Source organism: Pristis pectinata, chromosome 31, assembly GCF_009764475.1.
Source record: "Pristis pectinata isolate sPriPec2 chromosome 31, sPriPec2.1.pri, whole genome shotgun sequence".
Classification (NCBI taxonomy): Eukaryota; Metazoa; Chordata; class Chondrichthyes; order Rhinopristiformes; family Pristidae; genus Pristis; species Pristis pectinata.
In genome coordinates, this window is record NC_067435.1 from 13,523,037 (window position 1) to 13,543,419 (window position 20,383).

The 20,383-nt window shown below is 47.3% G+C and overlaps 2 protein-coding genes across 2 annotated transcripts in view; one reads left to right on the forward strand and one right to left on the reverse strand.

The window, feature by feature from the left end:
* Positions 1-10,544, forward strand: part of gtf2f1 (general transcription factor IIF, polypeptide 1) — a 32,415-nt gene extending 21,871 nt beyond the window's left edge. The window contains exon 15 of the mRNA XM_052041903.1: positions 10,410-10,544. The gene's annotated coding sequence lies outside the window, so the exon portion shown is untranslated. The remainder of the gene's footprint in view (positions 1-10,409) is intronic.
* On the reverse strand, positions 1,887-18,679 carry alkbh7 (alkB homolog 7). The gene is made up of 7 exons (XM_052041845.1): positions 18,354-18,679; positions 14,972-15,145; positions 12,545-12,669; positions 12,026-12,180; positions 10,643-10,889; positions 6,527-6,768; positions 1,887-2,032 (listed from the first exon to the last, which is right to left on the reverse strand). The coding sequence occupies exons 1-7, from the start codon at positions 18,567-18,569 to the stop codon at positions 1,887-1,889; spliced, it is 1,305 nt and encodes a 434-aa protein (XP_051897805.1). The 5' UTR covers positions 18,570-18,679.
* Positions 18,680-20,383: the final 1,704 nt, after the last annotated feature.

Here is a 20,383-nt window from a genome sequence, read left to right on the forward strand (position 1 = left end):
TGGAGGTGTGACACATCAGCACTACCTGCTGCACCATCAGATATGGGGGAGGCCATTCAGTCCCTCTATGCTGTTACACTATTCAATGGGATCATGGCTGATCTGTGAGCTGACTCCATATAACTATCTTTGCCTTGTATTATTCACTCCCTTTGGTGAAGAAATCTGTCCATCTCAGAAGTGAAGTGCACATTTGTCCCAGCATCAATGGAGCTTTTGTGGGGTGTTCCAGTACACCAACATACTCGCATCTAGATGTGTTTCCTGATCTCTTCTGAAAGGTCCGGCTCTCATTTTTGCACTGCCCCAAGTCCTAGTCTAGCCAACCAGGAGAATGTCCTGCTCTCCCTCATGTAAATCAAATTTTCCCTTTCTTTGTGATTCAAGGAATGCAAATGCGGCGTGATTTTCCAAGGAAAATCCACAAAATGCATCCAGTGATTTGTTCTCGGTGGTACTGATTCTCACTGAGTTTGTGAGCTTTATCCAGTGAGAGTCAGTGTCTGTACAACTATCACAGTGGCAGTGGGTATCAGTGGAACTGTACCCCAGAGAAAGTCAAGGCCCGTGGAACTGTACCCTAGTGAGAATAAAGTTTGTAGAAACGGTACCTCCACAATCATAATCTGTGGAACTGTACTGATGTGTGTCATCTGTGAAACTGTACCCTATTGAGAGTTGGTGTCTTGTGGGCTGTACCCCAGTGGGAATCAGTCTCTGTGGGACTGTATCCCTGTGAGAGTCACTGTCTGTCGGACTGTACCCCTGTGGGACTGTATCCCAGTGAGAGTCGATCTCTGTGGGACTGTACCCCTGTGAGAGTCGGTGTCTACTGTACCGTACTCTGGTGAGTGCCTGTGAATCTGTACCAGGGTGTATTTTAGTGAGGGGTCAGGATTGTGCAGGTGTGATGTCTACATTACGTGTTTGTATTTGGGAAGAACCCTGAAGCCGGTGAGCTCCCTCACCTGATCGGCAGCCCCTCTGTAACTGCTGGGGCTGCTTTGTATTCCGAGAGCTGTATCTCTCTCTGCTGTGTCTGACCTTACGGTGGACATTCTGACTGCTCGCGGGCGGCGCCTCCTCTCATTGAAGTTTCCAGTCCCTGCCTCTGTGGACTGATGGGGACACAGGAGACTGCAGATGCTGGAACCTGGAGCAACAAACGAGATGCTGGAGGAACTCAGCGGGTCAGACAGCACCTGTGGAGGGAGATGGACATTTCGGGTCTAGACCCTTCATCTGGACTGAATCCTCTGTCAGCGTCCCTGTCAGCGCCGGTGAGACCTAAAGCCCTTGGTTGAGTGAGAAGATCCGACCGTCCGTCCCTGACTGAGAAAGGCTCTTCCCCCAATACTGTGACACAAGAGATTCTGCAGAGGCTGGAATCTGGAGCAACACACACACAATGCTGGAGGAACTCAGCAGGTCAGGCAGCGTCAATGGAGGTTGTTTCAGGTTGAGACCCTTCATCAGGACTGGAAAGGAAGAGGGCAGAAGGTGGGGGGAAGGGGAGGAGCACAGGCAGGTGAGAGGTGAGTCCAGGTGATAGGTGAGAGGTCTCCCCCTTCCCTTCTTATTCTGGCTTCTGCCCTCTTCCTTTCCAGTCCTGATGAAGGGTCTGGACCCAAAACATCGACTGTTTATTTCCTTCCACAGATGCTGCCTGACCCGCTGAGTTCCTCCAGCATTCTGTGTGTGTGTGTTCCCCCATCACCGTGTCCGCTTCCACACGCGGCCCTCCCACTACCGTGACCCCTATCAGCCTTGCGTGTCCTAATAAACAAACCACCCTCCGCTTCCCTCGCCCTGACCCCCCTGCCTGTAATGTTTGACCACTCATCCCCGTGTTTCTGTCTGCGCCGTGCGTGTTTACAGTTTGCAGGTCAGGTGCAGGTCGGAGCTGGATCTCGTACCCCTGCTGCCTCATAAATCCGGACATCGGCAGACAGCGGGCGGTTGCTGTCGGACAGCTGTTGTGAAGATGAGATCCGAACGCACACGGTCACCGCGCACTCGGATCCCGCAACAACTGACCACAAAAAGCAGCATGAAAACAACCTGATTTATAGCAATGCAGTATTTATAGAATCCGGTATTTTCCTATTTGGCTATTATCAGAATTCCTGCCATTCTTCTAAGTTTTCCTGCATAGTTGTGGGTTGCCCAAGTTATTCCTGTTAGTTATCGGTAGGAGCGACAATATTGATAATCCCGCATGGATTTTGAATTAGTGAATGATTGCAAAGCATTTAACCTAAAGAACAGCGAGACTACTGGGAAAACGCAACGATTCTCTCTTTATTTGGTGAATTTACTTTCCCCAGGGGAATGTGAAACGTGACCTCCGAGGAATCTAAAGTTAGATTCTGATGGTTGGTATCACAGGAGGGCGAGTGTACGTCTGGCCACGATCAGGAGCTGTGGGTGAGGCTCCCAAATCCGGGAGCTTTAGATGTTGATCACCTCTGCTCCAACTGAGCGTCTCCTGACCCCCACCCTGCTTCCCCATCCCTGGTCTTCCTTTCCACGTTGCCCTCACAATCTAACTCCTTCCTATCGATTACCCCTCTCTTTCCTCCTCCCTGAGATCTCCCTCTGCTTTCCCATGAAGGATTTTCATTAGAATTTCGGCCTCATTTCCCTTCCTGGCTGACAAAAGCAGTAACTCCAACCCTACAACCCTTCCAAAGGATCGGCGCTCCCTCAACTCTGACCTGGGTTTAAAGCCTTCAGCTCTGTCTGCCTCTCTCCTCCTTAAACCTATCTCTTTGATGGTCTTCTACTCAAATATCTCCAGAGTGTAGGAATAAAAGAGTCATTCTCATGTCGGCAGCCTGCTACTGATGGGGAGGCCCTCAAGTAATTAACGTCTGTGTTAGTGACAAGGATAGGGTGTAAAGTATCCTGGTTTGCTGCTGATAAAAAAAACAAGGTGGTACAGTTACCTGTGAAGAGGATGCAGAGAGTTTGCAGAAGAGCTAAAGGGAACAATGTAGAGTGCATAATGCAGGAAATGTTAGATTATTCATTTTATAGGAAGAATAGTATTTTATTCCAAAGAGAATAGTCAATGTTGACCAAGGGATGTGTACATGCTTGAAATACACAGTTGGGAGGGGAAGCAGGATGTTGCCCTTTATTGGAGTACAAAAGTAGTCCTAACTGCAGCTGTAGCAGGCTTTGGAGAAACCGTACCCAAAAGAAGGACGTACCTGCCCAGGAGATAATACATCACTGGATTGGTTGAAGACTGGACACTTAGAATCTTGCTCGATTTAATGAGTCCACCACTCAGTCCTCCTGACTCCATTGTGTTCAGGGCAACTTTACTCCCACTGTCCTCAGATGGCAATCCCATCATCCCACACTTGGTCTTTTGAAGCACATCTGAGAGATAATGTGGCTACAGCTCTCTGCTTTTGACCTTAGATTATGCTCCTGCAAAATGCTTTGGGGTGTTTTATAACACCAAAGATTATTTATAAATGCAAATTGTTTATGTAGAGATCGAGTAGCTGGAGCACAGGCTGTGTTAGCTCATAAAATAAGTCCCATTGCTTCCTTTGAAATAGAAGCAGAGCTTTAACTTGGTGAGTTCTGGGACTCAGGAGAGGAAACTCTCTGTCTACTGTTGGGTTGTTAATCCCTCAGCCCCCGGGATTCTCTCCAGAACGTGGCCATTGTCTTCCACTGCACTTCCTGCAATTCACTTTCCTCCCCAAAAGGCAGCTGACTAGTTGCAGATCCACTGGTATCCTTTCCCCTCTGACTCCTGACCCGTTTGGTTATTATTTAAATATGACTGCCCTTGACCTACTAATCTGTGCTGGCATCATAGTTAAGTCTACCTGCTCCCTGCTCTTTCATAGGGAGCCCATTCTGGTGCTAAATCCAATTTAGCCCCTCTGCCAATCAACTAACTCAGCAAACACTGAACTCAACAACTTCCCCAATGTTATCTATTCACTTGGGATGTGAGCACCTGCTGTCTCTTCACCACCACCAGCCTTTCCCAGGCTTTATATTGGCTGCCAACTTGGCTGAGAAAAGAAACTAAAAGGTTGAAGCAAAAGGCTTTTTTTTTCTCAGGCTAGTGGGAGTTCTTGAGTGGAGATACTCAAGTGTTGGTACAGAACTACTCTTCAATTGGTCTACATTAATGATTTGATTTTGGGTGTACAGGGCAAACTTTGAAAGCTTGAAGAGGGTTGTGGAGGCTGGTTCATTGGAGGTGTTTATAGAGGAGGTGGATACATTTTTCAAAGATCTAGGAATTGCTGGCGATGGAGAACTGGCCCAGAGGATGAGTTGAAACCTGGGGACAGATCAGCCCTGATCATATTGAATGGTGGGGCAGGCTGGAGGGGCCGAGTGGCCTACTCCTGCTGATTTCTTGTGTTCTTATGAAATATGCAAGGTAAGCAAAGACACAGAGGGTGTACAAGGACAGATTTATGAGGATGATTCCCGGAATGAAAGGGCTTACATATGAGGAGCGATTGTCGGCTCTGGGAATGTATTCATTGGAGTACAGAAGAATGAGAGGTGACCTCATAGAAACATTTCGAATGTTGGAAGGACTGGACAGAGTAGATGTGGCTAAGTTGTTTCCCTTGGTGGGTGAGTCCAAGACAAGAGGGCACAATCTTAGAATTAGAGGGTACCCATTTAGAACAGAAATGAGGAGAAATTTCTTTAGCCAGAGGGTTGTGGATTTATGGAATTCATTGCCACATACAGCTGTGGAGCCCCGATCATTGGGGCTGTTTAAGGAAGAGATTGATATGTATCTAATTAGTCAAGGTATCAAGGGATATGGGGAAAAGGCCAGGAATTGGGCCTAGAAGGGAGAATAGTTTAGCTCATGGTGAGGTAGCAGAGCAGACTCGATGGGCCAAATGGCCTACTTCTGCTCCTTCGTCTTGTGATCTTGTGACAGAAAGACCCAGATATGCTCATGTGCAACATTTGCAGACAGTAGGACTAATTAATTAGGCAGCTGATGAATCATTTGACATCCTGGAGCTTAGTAGAATAGGCAGGAAATTCTGCTGAACTCCCATTAAACACTAATTTGACCTCACCTGAAGTTTTGTGGCTAATTCTGGCCATGGAAAGTTTTGGGGAGAATTGAGAGATATATCAGACTGACCCCCAGAATGAGGGATTTCAATACCATGGAGAGACTGAGAAAGATGGCATTGTTCTTCGAGGACATCAAGAGGCGATTTGGTAGAAGTGTAAAATCATGAAGGGTTTAGATAGAGTAAATAGGAACTATTTCTGGTCGATGAAAGGGTCAATAACTTGGAACACCCGTTAAAGGGGATTGGCCAATAAACAGGAAGATAATGAGAGTTGGGTGTGAAAGGTTGTTTTTCAGACTGGAGGGCAGTGAAAGTTACAAGGCTCAGAACGATTGGAAAATGAGGTCAGCTGCCTGGTAGACTAGTGAAAGCAGATTCAATCAGAGCCTTCATACAGAAAATGGATAAATAATCAAAGGAGGAAAAAGATGCAGGAATAAGGAGCAAAAATGGGTTTAACTGGCACAGGTTTAGTGGGTTGAATGGCCTTTGGTGTACTGTCACTTCTCCAGAGGTGATTTGTCAATAATCAGAGGCTTTAATTACCAGGAGAGGGGTCTGGTCTCTGAGTGGGAAATATCAGTTGAATTCCAGGAAGTGTCTGTCTGTTATGCTCTCATCCCTTATCAGTGAGAGAACACACAAGAATGTGCCATTGAAAAAGAACTCCCATTCCTCAACCTTAATGGGAAGCTCTTGCAAAGGTGTGGAATCTCCATCCCGGAACTGAGGTAATGTGGCCTCTTGGAGCCGATACTCAAATCCTTTATCCAGCCCTTTCATCCTTTGATATCCTTCCCCAACTAAAATTTACTATCTTAAAAGCTCCAAACATCCTTTAGCACCCAATCCTTTAGGAGAGAGAATTCCAGATTTCTACCACCTTTTTGCGTAAAGAAATGTTTCCTGATTTTCCTCTTGAAAGGCCTGGTTCTAATTTTGAGGTTGTGCCCACTTGCTCTCAATCCCCCACCCCATCAACCTTGTCCCCCAGTAAACACAACCTAGGTTTCCACAGACTGACAGGATATAAGCAGAGGGAGCTCCTGAAGTGAAGGGATATGGATAAAGGGAATTCCTTTGAGTGTTGGGATATAACATTTGGAGACTGCAGATGCTGGGATCTGGAGCAAAAAGACAAACTGCTGAAGGAATTCAGTGGATCAGGCAGCATCTGTAGAGAGAAATGGTTGGTCGATGTTTTGGGTTGAGACCCTTTATCTGGAGGGGTTTCCTGGACTGTTGGGTGTTTGCACCATTCTGGTTTGCTGGGGAAAGGTTCGTCCAAATCAGCTTTTGAGATTCTGAAGTTTGGCAAGCTGGTTATTTGGTTCTTGGTGAATGAAACTGTGTGACTTGGGGATCAGAGAACTGTCAAAATGGTGAAAATTCCATCCTCAGCTTCCTATGTTACATAGGCAGTGCATCCTTCTTACTGATCCGAATGTTCTGTGGGGAATTGTGAGATACAGAGGAGGCCACTTTAACCTCCCAGGAGCTAGATTCCCAGCCCTTCTCAATGCATGATGTAGAACCAGCCAGGATCCTAGGGGTTGCTGTGGTATGCACTGGTGCAGTGGCCATGTTGCCTCCACAGCGCTTCTGCTGACAGCTGACTGAGCTGAGACACTCTGCACAGGAGACCCACATCAGTTGGTGTACCGTCCCAGCTCCTGGCCTGGACCAAGCAGAAAAGTTCATGGGTAATTCCCATTTTTGGAGCTGAAGCTGGATGCCTGACCAGAACAGTGCGACCAGAAGCTGCTACCCTCCACAGACTGTGGGCCAGGTAGCCAGAACAGAGGGAGCTGAGACCAGATGTGGCCACCACCTCTCCTGACCTTCCCCTCCAATGGCTAAGTTCAGGTGGTAGTTCCTGCCTTACAGCTGCTGCTGCTGCTTTGATTTTGCGCAGGGTCCCGATGAGGGGAGGTGGAAATATCCTGTCTGAACCAGAAAGGGTGATTTGTGAAGGGATTAGGCTGACACGGGGTGCTGAGGGATTTACGAGCAAAGTCTGCAGGATTATATGGGGAAAATTCAACCAAGCATTTCAAAGTGTTGTGAATATCAAAAGCACCTTGTGAGTGATAGATTGATGTGGAGAAGCGCCCTCTTCAGACTGTCCACAGGAATTTCCTCTGCATACCCTGCCTGCTGAGAAGCAGGTGCTGCAGCAACCAGCTTGGTGGCCAACTGTTCCTCTCCACTCCATCTGCCCCACTATAGACTGCAGGTCTCCCGAGTTCTGCTCCCAGTCTGGGAACAAGCTAGATCACCTACTGTCAAGTACCATTGGGAGTGGGCTGTGGTGATGCCACATATGGTTCAATAACCATCCAGCACTCAACATCAGGGTTACCTGCTAGTGGAGCACCTGATGGCTGAATAACCTGTGGTCAGTTGTACAATGATTAAGACAACCCAACAACTATGTTATGCCTTGATATCTGTATTTCTGTGGCGCCAAATAGCAGTGTGTATATATATGGGTGGTCTGTGTGCTTGGTGTGCATGTGGTGTGTTGGGCGATAAGTTGGAAGATGGTGCAGGTAGTGGTGTATTGATGATAGTTTACATAGAATATGCAACGTGAAGGGTGACATGTACAGAACAGGGGTAGGAGTAACAGAGAGGGAGGTGACAGGGTACGTACACACGGGTGTGATGATGAGTCCATGTAGTGAAGGTGTGCAATGTGGATGGAACCTACTGGTAGTGGCATTTCTTTGTGTCTGATATCCTTCTACTTAGTGGTAGAGGCCACAGGGTTTGAAAGGTCTTGACAAAATAGCCTCAGCAAATAACACACTGCAGCCACTGTGTACCAGTTGTAATGACTGTTTAGATAGTGGATGGGCTCCCTATCCAAGCCAGCTGCTCTGCTCTGCTTGTTGACTAGTTTGCACTAGACTCTGCTTCTCTTTCATTTGTGCTCCTGTGTGGTGTAGATGGTGCGGAGAGAGGAGGCGAGTCCACCTCTTGTAGCAGGTCAGGCCAGAGAAATTCCTGGTCAACACTGACCCATAGATCATTGATTGCAGGGAACTGGTCAATGTTGAATATTATGAGAGATGGTTAAACTTTTTTATTGAAGATGGTCATTGTCTAATACTTGGAATTGCAAATGCTGCTTGCTACTTTGAAGTTCAAGGTCATATATTGCCCAGGTTATTTACACAAGAGTATAAAATCATGAGGGGCACAGATAGGGTGAGGGTGAATGCACTCAGTCTTCTTCCCAGGGTTGGGGAATCAAAAACTAGAGGGCATAGGTTTAAGGTGAGAGGGGAAAGATTTGGTATGCGTGTGGAATGAGCTGCCAGAGGAAGTGGTTGAGGCAGGTGCAATAACAACTTTTAAAATACAGTTGGACAGGTACATGGATTGGAAAAGTTTAGAAGGTTATGGGCCAAACGTTGGCAAATGGGACTAGCTTGGATGGGACATCTTGGTTGGCATGGACCAGTTAGGCCTTTTTGATGTATAACTCTATAATACAAGTGTGCTGGACTTTGGAGTGCAAGGGATTCTGGACATGGCTCAGATGTGTAGTGGGTTCTGGACACAATGTAGATGTGTAGATTTCAGAACACGGTTTGGATGTATGGTGGGTTCAGGACGTATCATGGGAGTTCAGGTATGAAATGAGTCCTGGAATTGCAATGGGTTCTTGATGTGGCATGGTGTACGATAGGTTTGGTTCACAGAACAGGTGCACGAGGGTCTGGGTGTTGCACGTTTGACGTGACCCAAGTGCACAAGGCGACATAGATGTGACCAACTACACCACAGGTTTGGCACATGCTCAGATGTACAACAGGGTCTTTGTACAGGTGTGTAACAGTCAGGTTCATTTGAATTGAGTGTTCAATGCAGATTTAAGATTAGGATTGAACTGAATTTTCTGAAATGAGATTGGAACCCCAAGGTTAACTCAGGACCGAGAGTGCTGTCTCTGTTCCACTGCCATCCTTTTAAGGAAGTTTAAGAATAAAATGGGCAGATGTGGAGGGAGGGTCCTCCTGAAGCGCAGGCATGAGGCACGTGCTGCCTCTGGTGGACTCTGCAGGTATTGCTGCCTTGCAGCTGATGACTCATTGGCTGGAGCAGGATGAGATTTGCTTTACTCACGGTTAACGTGGTTTCTGCAACACTCTGAGGTATTTGGACCTGCTGACACCCGGCAGCTCACCGGCTAGCCATGCCAGGAATGTCGTATGAAATATGTGTCAGTGCAAGGATTCAGGGTACAGATGCGCTTTAAATACTCCAATTCACTCACTCCATCACAAACATCCTGCAGCAGCGAAGCAAGAGCGGCTGAAATTAAAATCAGATAAAGAACTCGGAGCAAACCCAGGGAACCCGCTCTGCTTGGTCACCACAAGAGTTATTTTGTAGAGAGGATTTCCAAGCACTGGGACCATGACATCCCCAATTATGCTCACGCTCCTGATCATTTTTCCCATTGCTCTTCAACCAGCCAGGGGAAGTGGATCTCCAGAGACCAGTGACCCAATGCAGCACCTGCCTGGTAAGTGAGACATGCACATTCTCTGTCAGATTAACAACATGAGTTTTAGTGGAGTGTGAGTGTGTGTGTGTAAAATCAAGTGTCAGCTTCACAAAGAATAACCTGTACTGAGATTTATTAATCTATTAAGCATAATCCAAAGTTTCATTCAGGGGAGGCCACAGTATCCTGTGTTTTATTTCACACTAGGGATTTTAGGCTCCATCTCCAGGGTTGGAAGGAACACAGACCAGGCTTATGGCTGCTGTTGACTGCTGGAAACACCCCCCATCCCCAGGACAGGGATCCGTTTCCACCCCCACAGAGAATCTGGATCACATGAGCAGTGGCTGGGGTGAGATCCCAGTGGATGTTAGCCTGGGATTCCCCTGTAAGTAACTTTGGTAGGAGAGGGGCAAACATCCCAAACATTTTGCTCGTAATTTGCACCCATGCTCCCTCCCAGCACCCAGCGCTGCAACTTCGAATCTTCCCCATGGGAAATTCAATTAATTAAATCTGGAATAAACAGCTGGTATCAGTAACGTGACCCTGAAACCACTGGATTATTGTAAACAACTGTCTGGCTCACTAATGTCCTTTAGGTGAGGAAACCTAATGTTTCTTCCAGATCTAATCTATAAACAACTCCAGATCCAGCAACGTAGCACTGATTAGCTGGTTCCTCACCCCAGGGATGGAAAATAAACATTATTCCTACCTGTGAGGGCTCTGTGATTAATGAATAAAGTGTCTGATTACTTGTTGAAATGAAATATGAATTCATTTTCTGTTTCTTCCAGAGAAGGGGGCTAACATGCTCCGATTATCCGAGAGGGACCCAGATGGGGAATTCACGATTTCACCATCTCCCTCATCAGTCTCGTCGCTCGAAGCTTCAGACCCACAGTCGTACCCGGGGAGGTCACGGAGAAAGAGGAAGATGTTTGTGATGAGGAAGGGAGAGGCGTGGGAGGAGAGGAGCTGCAGGCTGCGGGCCCTGCAGCTGCGGGTGCAGGACCTGGGTCTGGGTTACCGCTCCGACGAAATCGTTCTCTTCAAGTACTGCAGCGGCAGCTGCCCCCTCGCCCGGACCAACCACGACCTCACCCTCTCCCTGCTCCTGCGCAAAGCCGACCTCCTCAACCTGTCCCGGGAGAAGATCGTCAGTGACCCGTGCTGCCGGCCCACACAGTTCAAGGATGTCACCTTCCTGGACACTGACAACCGCTGGCACACAGTGGAGAAGCTATCAGCTTCAGAGTGCAGCTGCATTGGGTAACCTTCAGGGGTGGGGGAAGGCGGTGTTGGGGGGGGGGGGGGGTGGAGGGGTAGGGAAACCAAGAGTAGGGAGACCAAAGTCGGAATCAAAAGGAGGCAAATTCTTGAGCCGGTTGGGGGTTGAAGAACAAAAGTCAGTGTGTAGGCATTAAGTACAAGAATGGATCCCCTTCCCCAGGGTAAGGAAGGGTCCCAAAGCTGTGTTGGGGTAAGTGACTGAGGCTGGTCCCTGGGGAAAGTGGTTGAGGGGAGGGTTCTGAATGGTGGAAGAGTTCTGGCAATGTCCCTGAAACAAGACAGTCAAGCCCCTCCTCCCTCCTCCTCCTCTTCTCCTCCTCCTCCTCTTCCCCCCCTCCCTCTCCTGTGGAGCCCTCCCTCTATCTTGTGCACATGCAGCATCTCCCTTCCGTCCCAAGTTACTCATCTTAGCAGGACTGGGCCAGAGGCTCAAAGGTGCCTCGGTACCAGCAGGCTGTTGGGGCTGTGGTCCGACCGACGCCGAGAAGGTGGGTCACAGGTCCAGCAAACTGTTCCCACACTGCTCTGAGATTCCTCGCACTCTGCAGCGACCGGCTCAAGGAACTCACCTGTCCTGCACACAGACAGAACACACATTCCTGAGATATAACAGGAGCTGAAGGGTTAGATGCCTCATTGGACCTAGGGCTTTGGAGAGGGGTTGGGGGTTGTGGTGTTTAAGTCGATCATTCTGAGGATTACAGACTTTTTCTTGCCTGTTGAACTGCAGCTAAGCTCAATGCTGTAAATGTGATAAATATTTATACTGAACCTGGCGCTCTTTAACATTTCCATTCTCTGTGACGAAGGTAGTTTAATGTTTGGGGCGGGTGGGGTTGGAGGGGGAGCAGGAGGCTGATTCAGTGACGAGTAGCTGGAGGCTGAGATTACTGATGGTTCATATTGTTGGAAATATTTATGTATCTAAATTATTTATTTATTTTAAAGACTGCTGTTAAACGCTTGGATTTATTCACTCTATTCAAATAAAGATCACTGAAGTGACAGCCCTGAGTGTGATTACTGTGAGGGAGGTGGGGAGAAAATGCCAAAAAAATGAAAGGGCACAACTCATGGGTTGGATTAATTTATGAATGAATATTGGTTCAGTGCAAATTACCATGGCTATACGAGGGCTGATCAGCTGGCTCTGGGCTGACAGGTAGGTTCCTGCAGATTACAGAGATCCGCCGATCGCGAGGTACTTTCTGGCTTCCGAAAAATGACTCTTCGTCTCTCAGGATCTGGTGGCTGAAATGGTATCGGGCAGCCCCCCTGCAAAACATACCGGGGGTGATGGTGAAGGAAGAAAGGATCCATAGCCCCTTCCTATCCCTCCAACTCCTCCCCTTCCCAGACTTTCTCCCCCTTCTCTTTACCCTTCTAAACCTTCCCTTTGCAACTCCCATCATCATTTTCTCTTCCACGTGCAAGAACGCACAGAGAGACAGACAGACATGCACACAGAGACAGAAAGAGACAGGCACACACACAGACAGAGACACACAGACACATCCTCTTATCTCACCTCCCCTACACATCGTCCCTCTACCACTCCCCAAAAACTCTCTTTTCTTTCCTCCATCATTTACCCCTCTTCTCCATCCTCCTATTTTTCCAGCCCCACTCTGCAGCTCACCTCAGGACGTAGGCAGACCGGCGCTGCAGCAGTAAATCCACTCGATCTTCATTATTTTCTTCACTCAACAACCGCATCACACTGCCCGACAGCAGACACATGCCGGCAATTGTGTCCCCGCAGAACTTCAAGGGAGAGAGGGGTGTTGACAAGCAAGTCAGGACAGATAGAGCAGTGCTCCTTCACACACACACCCTTAGTCAAAGCTCATCTAAAGACATTTTTAGACAATTCTAACTGCTCATTCAGCCACCACAGATGGGAAGTTTAATGAAACATTTTGATAGGTAGAATGAGGAAAGACAATATAAGCAACTCTACCATGTTAATGGGGGTGAATCGACAGAGAGGAGTGGATGTGTGCAACAAGTCTTGAAACCCACAGGGTAAGCTCTGAAATTTTTAGCTTCATAAAGGGGGGTGCAGAAACAAAAAAAATTAATGAACAAAGTCCAAGGATAACAGGGAGAATGTGCTAAAGCAAAGAGAAAATGGGAAAAGATTAGCAGGAACCTAAAAAGGAGAGTAAAAGAGTGAAGCCAATTAGGGAGGGAAGTGGAAGGGTGGGGAAGAGATATATCCAAGGTAAAAACAAGTTCAGCCTTCACCAGGGAACAGAGAGAAATCAGTATCAGAGCACAGTTATCGGTTAATTAGTTACAATTAAAATAAATAGATGAGGGGTTAAGGTGACTGACATTACTCAGGGCTGACATCACTAGTACACTTTGGGATTCGTCCTGAGTTGCCAAGGAAACCGGTGTGGCACCAGCAGCAACTCCAAGGACAATATTTAAATCTTTCTTGGATGTCGGAGGTGATCTCTGAGCACTGGAAATGTTGGACTTCAGTTTAAATGGGAGAAGGCTAAATGATGTAGCCACTTCATCAGCAGCAGGAAAACCTTGAGACTAATGCTCGGGGCAATAGTTCTCAATTGGAAAAGAACAAAGCAGTAAAGAATATACAGCGCAAATTTGTTGAAGGCATATTTGGTCTGAACTAACAATGTTCTTTGCAGTACATATGGACTTTCAAAACTATTTGATAAACCATCTTACCACAAATATATTTGGGATAGAGATGCACCAATGGTCTCACTGATGGACAATGCCACTGCCTGAGAAATAGAGGCAAGGAACAGTGAAGAGAAATGTTTCCGACTGGAGAGAGGTGTTCAGTGCAGTCCTGTGGTCAGTACTCAGACTACTGCTTTCTCTTGTTGTAAATAAATCACCTAATTGTATTAGGGGAGTAAAGCTGAAGATTGTGGATGAAACAAAATTTGGCAATGTACTAAGTGGCAGAGAGGAGTGGAGCAAACTTCAGGAGCATTGGGGTTGGTGAAATGGGCAGACATGTAGCTCATGAACGTTAATGCTGATAAATGTATGGTGAGGCAGTTTTGAATAAAACCTCACTTGTTCAGGCTCAGTATGAATCACACCTCCTCCCCTTGCCTACATAAACAGGTGATGATGTAGGCTGCTCCTTTTAAGGAGTTGATCTTCTTGTGGGATCCCTGGGCAGCCAGTCAGCCAAATACAATTCTGTTAATTTGTACTATTTTTGTCAACTTCCTAATGAAATCATCAGTGACACAGATAGTAGAGCTGCTGCCTCCCAACTTCAGAGACACGGGTTCAATCCTGACCTCTGGTGCTGTCTGTATGGGGGGGGGGGGGGCGCGGTGGGGGGCAGAGGGATTTGAAGGTATTAATAAAGGTGGCTGAGCAGGTTGATAAGGTAGTGAAGAAAGCCTACAAGATACTTGACTTGTAACTGGTCAGTGAATAGCAAACAAGGAATTCATGCTAAACTGGGCAAACTACAGGCCAGGTCCCAGCTGGAGAATTGTATATAATTCCGGCTCCATACATTGGAATATGCAGAGGTGATTTATTAGGAATATGCCAGGGTCCGAGGTTTCAAGTGGGCAGCCCCTCCTTAGAAGGTGATAGTAGTTTTGCCAGCATAGGTAGGGAGCATCTGTTGCCGTGATGAGCAGAGTTCAGTATATTTAAAAATAATTAGCAAAATAATCAGAGGGGAAGTGAGGAAAATGTGTTACAGAACGAGCTGTTGAGTTCGATGACGTGCTGCCTGAATATGCTATGGAAGCAGATCTCAACAGGAACTTTCAGAAATAGAATTAAGAGAAAGTACACGTAGCATTCACTACCATCTTTTCCGAGGGGGAAATAAATATTTGTCTTGACACCAACACCAACATTCTGTGAATGAGGACAATTGGATAGATTAAACCCAACACAAGAAGGATGGACCAAATGGCCTCCTTCTGTATTGCCATTCTATGGTTCTCATACAAGACAGACTGAAAGAGGGAGGGGAGAAGAAAGAGGAGCCCAACATACACCAAGCTTGCGACTGATGGAGCCAACATACACAGCAGTCTCAGTCACTAACCTTCACACTGTCCACATGGGGATTGATGAAGCCAGTCTTTTCGAGATCCAGCACATGTACCATTGAGAGCTGGGGCACACCTGTGGGGAACGCAACATCCCGCAGTCTCTGCAGGACAGCTGCATTCTGCTCGGTCCACTGGGACTTCTCTATCTCTCGAAATCCATGGATTGCCTCATATCAGTTAACACAGTAAAAATCATCAATCAAAACCACGAACTATCTACAGAAGAATATTCTTCACAACGTAATTAGCAGGGCAAAGAAGTGGCACTGGCAGGCAAGATTAAGGAAAACCCCAAAGTATGTGCCAAGAAGGTGGCTACAACTGTAAGGTTTAAAAGACATTTGGACAGATACATGGATAGGAAAGGTTTAGAGATATATGGGCCAAATGGGACCAACTCAGGAAGGCACCTTAGTTGGCATGGATACCAAGCCCTCTGGTCTAACTTTCAGTGCTGTATGACTCTATTTCATAAGTATATTAAAGGCAAGAGGGCTACCAGGGAAAGAGTAGGGTCCATTAGGGTCTAAAGTGGCAATCTGTGCGTGGATCCAGAAGTATCCGGATGAATACTTCTCATTTGTTTTCACTATAGAAAAGGATATTGTAGTTGAAGAATTCAGGGAGTGGGACAGTGGTATTCTAGAAGTAATCACCACTGAAAAGGAAGAGGTATTAAATGTCTTAGAGTGTTTAAGGGTGGATAGATTGACAGGGCCTGATGTATCCCAGACTGTTTATAGGAGGCAATGAAGAGATTACTGCGATTCTGACAGAAATTTTCAAACCTTCTCTGCCACAGGTGGCAGATGACTGGTGGAATGTGGTACCTTTATTCAAGAAGGGATAACACAGGTAACAATGGTCTGATGGGTTCTAACATTGCTGGTAGAGAAGTAATTGGGACAAATTCTAAGGGACAGGGTGAATCTGCATGGAGAGGCAGAGATTGATCAGAGATAGCAGGGAGATCCTGTCTGACAAATTTAATTGAATTTTATGAGGAGAGACTAAATGTGTCAATGAGCAAAGTGTGGGGGTTAATGTAGTGCACATGAACTTCAGTAAGGTCTTTGATAAGGCTCTACATGGGAGATTGGTCCAAAAAGGTAATAGCCACAGGATCCAGTACACTTCAGGAAATTGTATCCAAAGTTGTTTGTCATTGGAAGCCTGTGGCCAGTGATGTAGCAGAGGGAATCAGTGCTGGGATCCTTACTGTTTGCTATATGCATTAATAATTTTGACGTGATTGTCAGAGTTATGATTAGTAAGTTTGCAGATGGCACAAAGATTGGGGCATTGTGGAGAGTGAGGAGGGCAGTCTTTGGCTACAGGAAGTATTGCTCAATTGGGAGGATAAGCGGAGAAATAGCAATTGGAACTTAATCCTTAGAAATGAGATATTATTCTTTGAGAAGACTAATGAGGTCAGGATATGGGGGAGAGTCACCTATATTGTAGACAGGTATCTGATGGCCAGCATGGCCAAGGTGGGCAGAAGGGCCTGTTTCCACATTGTACGATGTACAACTCCACACAGAGAGCGGACCCTGATCACCACAAATAGAAATCCACAAACAATCCACAATGAAATGCAACACATAAAGCACAAGAAAAATTTAACACAGAGGTAATGCTAGAACTGAATTAAAGATAGACCACAGTCTGGTTCTCCGAGATGCATTGGCAAACTGGTTCCAAAATTGGCTTGGTGATAGGAGGCAGAGGGGAGTGGTGGGGGATTTCTGACTGGAAGTCTGTAACCAGTGGTGTACCACAGTGAGACCATTGTTATTGGTCATAAGTAGGATACAGAGAGACAGAGATCAGCTGGGAAGTTGGGTGGAGCGGTGGCAGCTGGAATTTGAAAAGCTGAAAAGTTTGAGGTAACGCACTTTTGGATGTAAAACAATGGCTGGACATGCACAGTAAATGGCGTGACCTTAAGAATATTGATGTATAGAGACACACCTTGGGGTGCAAGTTTATTGCTTTCTGAAAATGGTTACATGGGTGGATAGGGCATGAAAAAGGCACTTGGCATGCTTGCCTTCATAGGCCAAGGCATTGAGTTGGGGTGCTATGTTGTGGCCAAGGTGGGCAAAAGGGCCTGTTTCCATGTTGTATGACGTACAACTCCACAACAGAGAATTGGTATAAAATTAGTTAGGCTGCACTTGGAGTGTTGTGTACAGTTCTGGCTGTCACACAGAAAAGACGTTGTAGCATTCGAGAGAGCGCAGAAGAGATTTGCCAAGATGTTGCCTGGAATGGACGGCTGTAGTTATATTGGATAAACTGGGTTTATTCTCACTGGAATGTAGGAAGCAGAGGGGTGACCTTATAGAGATTTGAAAGATTATGAGGGGCATAGATGGGGTAGATAATCAGTATCTTTTTCCCAGGGCGTGGGAGTATAGAAATAGAGGGCACGGGTTTAAGGTGAGAGGGGAAAAATTTAAAGGAGATCTGAGGGGTAAGTTTTTCCAGACAGGGGGTGGTGGTTATCTGGAACAAGCTGGCAGAGGAAGTGGTAAAGGCAGATACAATAACAACATTTAAAAGGCATCACACTTAATGATCGACATGGATGTGACAGCATGAGAGAGAGAGAGAGAGAGAGAGAGAGAGAGAGAATACATATGAAAATCTTGAGGGCCAAAGAAATATATTTGAGAGGAGACTTTCTAGACTGGGGTCATTTTGCTTAGAAGAAAAAGAGACTGGAGGGAGATTTAATTGAGGTATCTAAAATTATGAGTAGCTTGGGCAAGGCAAACAATAAGGACCTACTTCCCTTGGTGGAGAGTACGAAAACTATGTACATAATAGGGGCAGTCATAAGTAGTAGCTGTATTAGGGATCTTAGGGGAAGTTCTTTTACCTATAGAGTGGTTTGTATCTAGAACATGCTACCGGAGGAGGTAGTGGAATGAGATACAATCAGCATGTCTAAGAGACATTTAGACAGGCACTTGAATTGGCAAGGCATAGAAGGAAACGGACCTAATGCGGGCAAATGGGATTAGAGTAGATGGGCAAAAAAGATCAGCCTGGGCGTGATGGGCCGAAGGGCCCGTTTCTGCGCTGTACAACTTTTGAGTGCGATGTTACACGGAGGTCCCATCTGCTCTGTGAAGTGGAAAGAGTGGATGAGGATTTAACCCTCAACCATCATCAACCTTTGCCACACAACAGTTCTCCCTCAGTGCCCCAGGAGTGAGACTTGCTGGTGCCCCCATTGATTGTCTCGGTGACAGTTCACCCTCGGCAGATGCTGCCCGACCCGCCGAGTGTTTCCAACTCTCCCCGTCCCTCCGGTCCCTGCCCCGTGTCGCCCTTGGCCTCTGATCGCCGGCGGCTGCGGCCTACCTGGTCCCAGTGATCCCGCTGGTAGCGCTGCCGCCTGAGCCGCGGCTCCAGCTCCTGCAGCAGCGCCGCCTCCTCGGCCGGGCTCAGGAAGTCGGGCCGCACCTCCACGTCCCGGGACAGTCGGTGGAGCAGCGCGGGGCTGGAACCCAGCATCAGCTGCGGGGACAGGGACAGGGCCAGGCCTCGGACCCGGGCACACAGACCGGCCGGACCCATGGGCCGAGGGATCAGGCCTCCCACAGCCGCCAGCTGCAGGCCGTGGGCGTCGCCATTAGCAACCAGGCCGGTGTCGCGTCGGTGAGGCGCATGCGCAAGACTGACCTCCGATCACCGGAGGACAGCTCCAGGCCATTCAGCCCGTTGACTCTGTGCTGGCTCACAGAGCAAAGCCCCATCGGTTCCAAACCCCCACTTATTTCTCTGCAACCTATTAAATGTCCATCAACCCCAACCCCAATTCCCCCCCTCCCCACCCGCCCACATTTGGGGGTAATTCATAGCAGCCTTTTACCCTGCTAACCTTTGGCATGTGGGAGGGAAATGGTGAGGGAACCAATGTTCTGATAGGCGGAACATGGAAACGCCACACACACACACACACACAGCACCGAAGTTAGGATTAGACCCAGACAGCTGCACACCTAATAACAGCAGTGGGCAGGATACAAGAGGGGTTGGAGAATGGGAAGGAAATGGGAGGCAGGGGACTGGGAGGGAGAAGCAAGTGGGTGATTGGGATGGGGGCTGGGGAGGGCAACCAGGAGGCTCTGCGGTGGTGAGAGAGAGAGATAACCAGGAGGATGCGGAGCAGTCTCCTCTCCTCTAGTGGGGAAATTGGTGATTCCTGTTCATTGTACTATTGAGGCAATGAAGTCTCCATAAAGATTGGCGTGTTAGATAGAAATCTATGGTGACCACAGTTGGGATGAAGGTAAGTTCTCAATGAGGCCACGAGGAATGGATTGGTGGATTCCAACAGTGAGATCCTCTTGTCTGCTGCTTGTTCAACAAAAGAAAAAGATAAGTAGCCCTTTTACATCACCTTTCATAATATCCCAATGTTAAAAGCATAGATTGCCCCTCACTTTAACTGAAAGACAGAACCCTTGACGCTGCAGCAATCCCTCGGTACTGGGGTACTGGTCTGGATCTTTGTGCTTGCATCTCCAGAGTGGGATTTGAACTCGTGCACTTCTGATTAACTGACAAAAGAGCCATTCAATGAGCTCTGACTAACACCTCAGGAAGTCTAAACCAGACAGCACTCCCATACCCAAACACCAACTGCTCCTGTTGGGATGATGAAACCAAGGCACGGTCTGATCATGGATTGATGGCCACTGTGAGCAGTAGACCCCTGCTCTCAGATTTCCTGCAAAGTCTTTTCAAAGTATAAAGAAACCTCACCTCATTCCCCTCAATCACACCTCCTTTCTCGTCCATCATCCAGCGCTGGATGAGCAGAAATCTCCTCCAACTAAATCTTGCAAACTCTTATACCATTCAGCTTTGGTCCCCAATCACTTCATCCCTCCCTCTGGTTACTGTGAGGCTGGACCAGTCTGTTGATGGAAGGTGGGAATCCACAGTGACCTCACATCCAAGCTATCACCGAGACCACATATTTCCATCTCCAGTGCATTGCCTGATTCTGTCCCTGCTTCAGCTTATCTGCCCATATTAATCCAGGCTTTTGTTGTCTGCAAACCTGACTATTCAAACCTGCCCTTGGCCATCCTCCCTTCTTCTACTATCTGTAGCTGGAGGTCATCTAAAACTTAATGAAATACTGTCCTAATTACTCATCACCTGGTACCTTGCTCTTATTGGATCCTGTTTAAGCAACACAGTGATTTTAAACACTCTCAGCGTTGTTTTCCACTTCCTCAATGGTCTTCCCCCTTCCCCAAGTCTGTAAATTCCTCAGTCCTATAAGCCTCAGTATTCCTTTAAATTTGGCCTTGTGCATCCCTGAATTAAATTGCAACACCTTCAGCTACTGAGGTCTAAAGCCCTGGAATTCCCTCCCT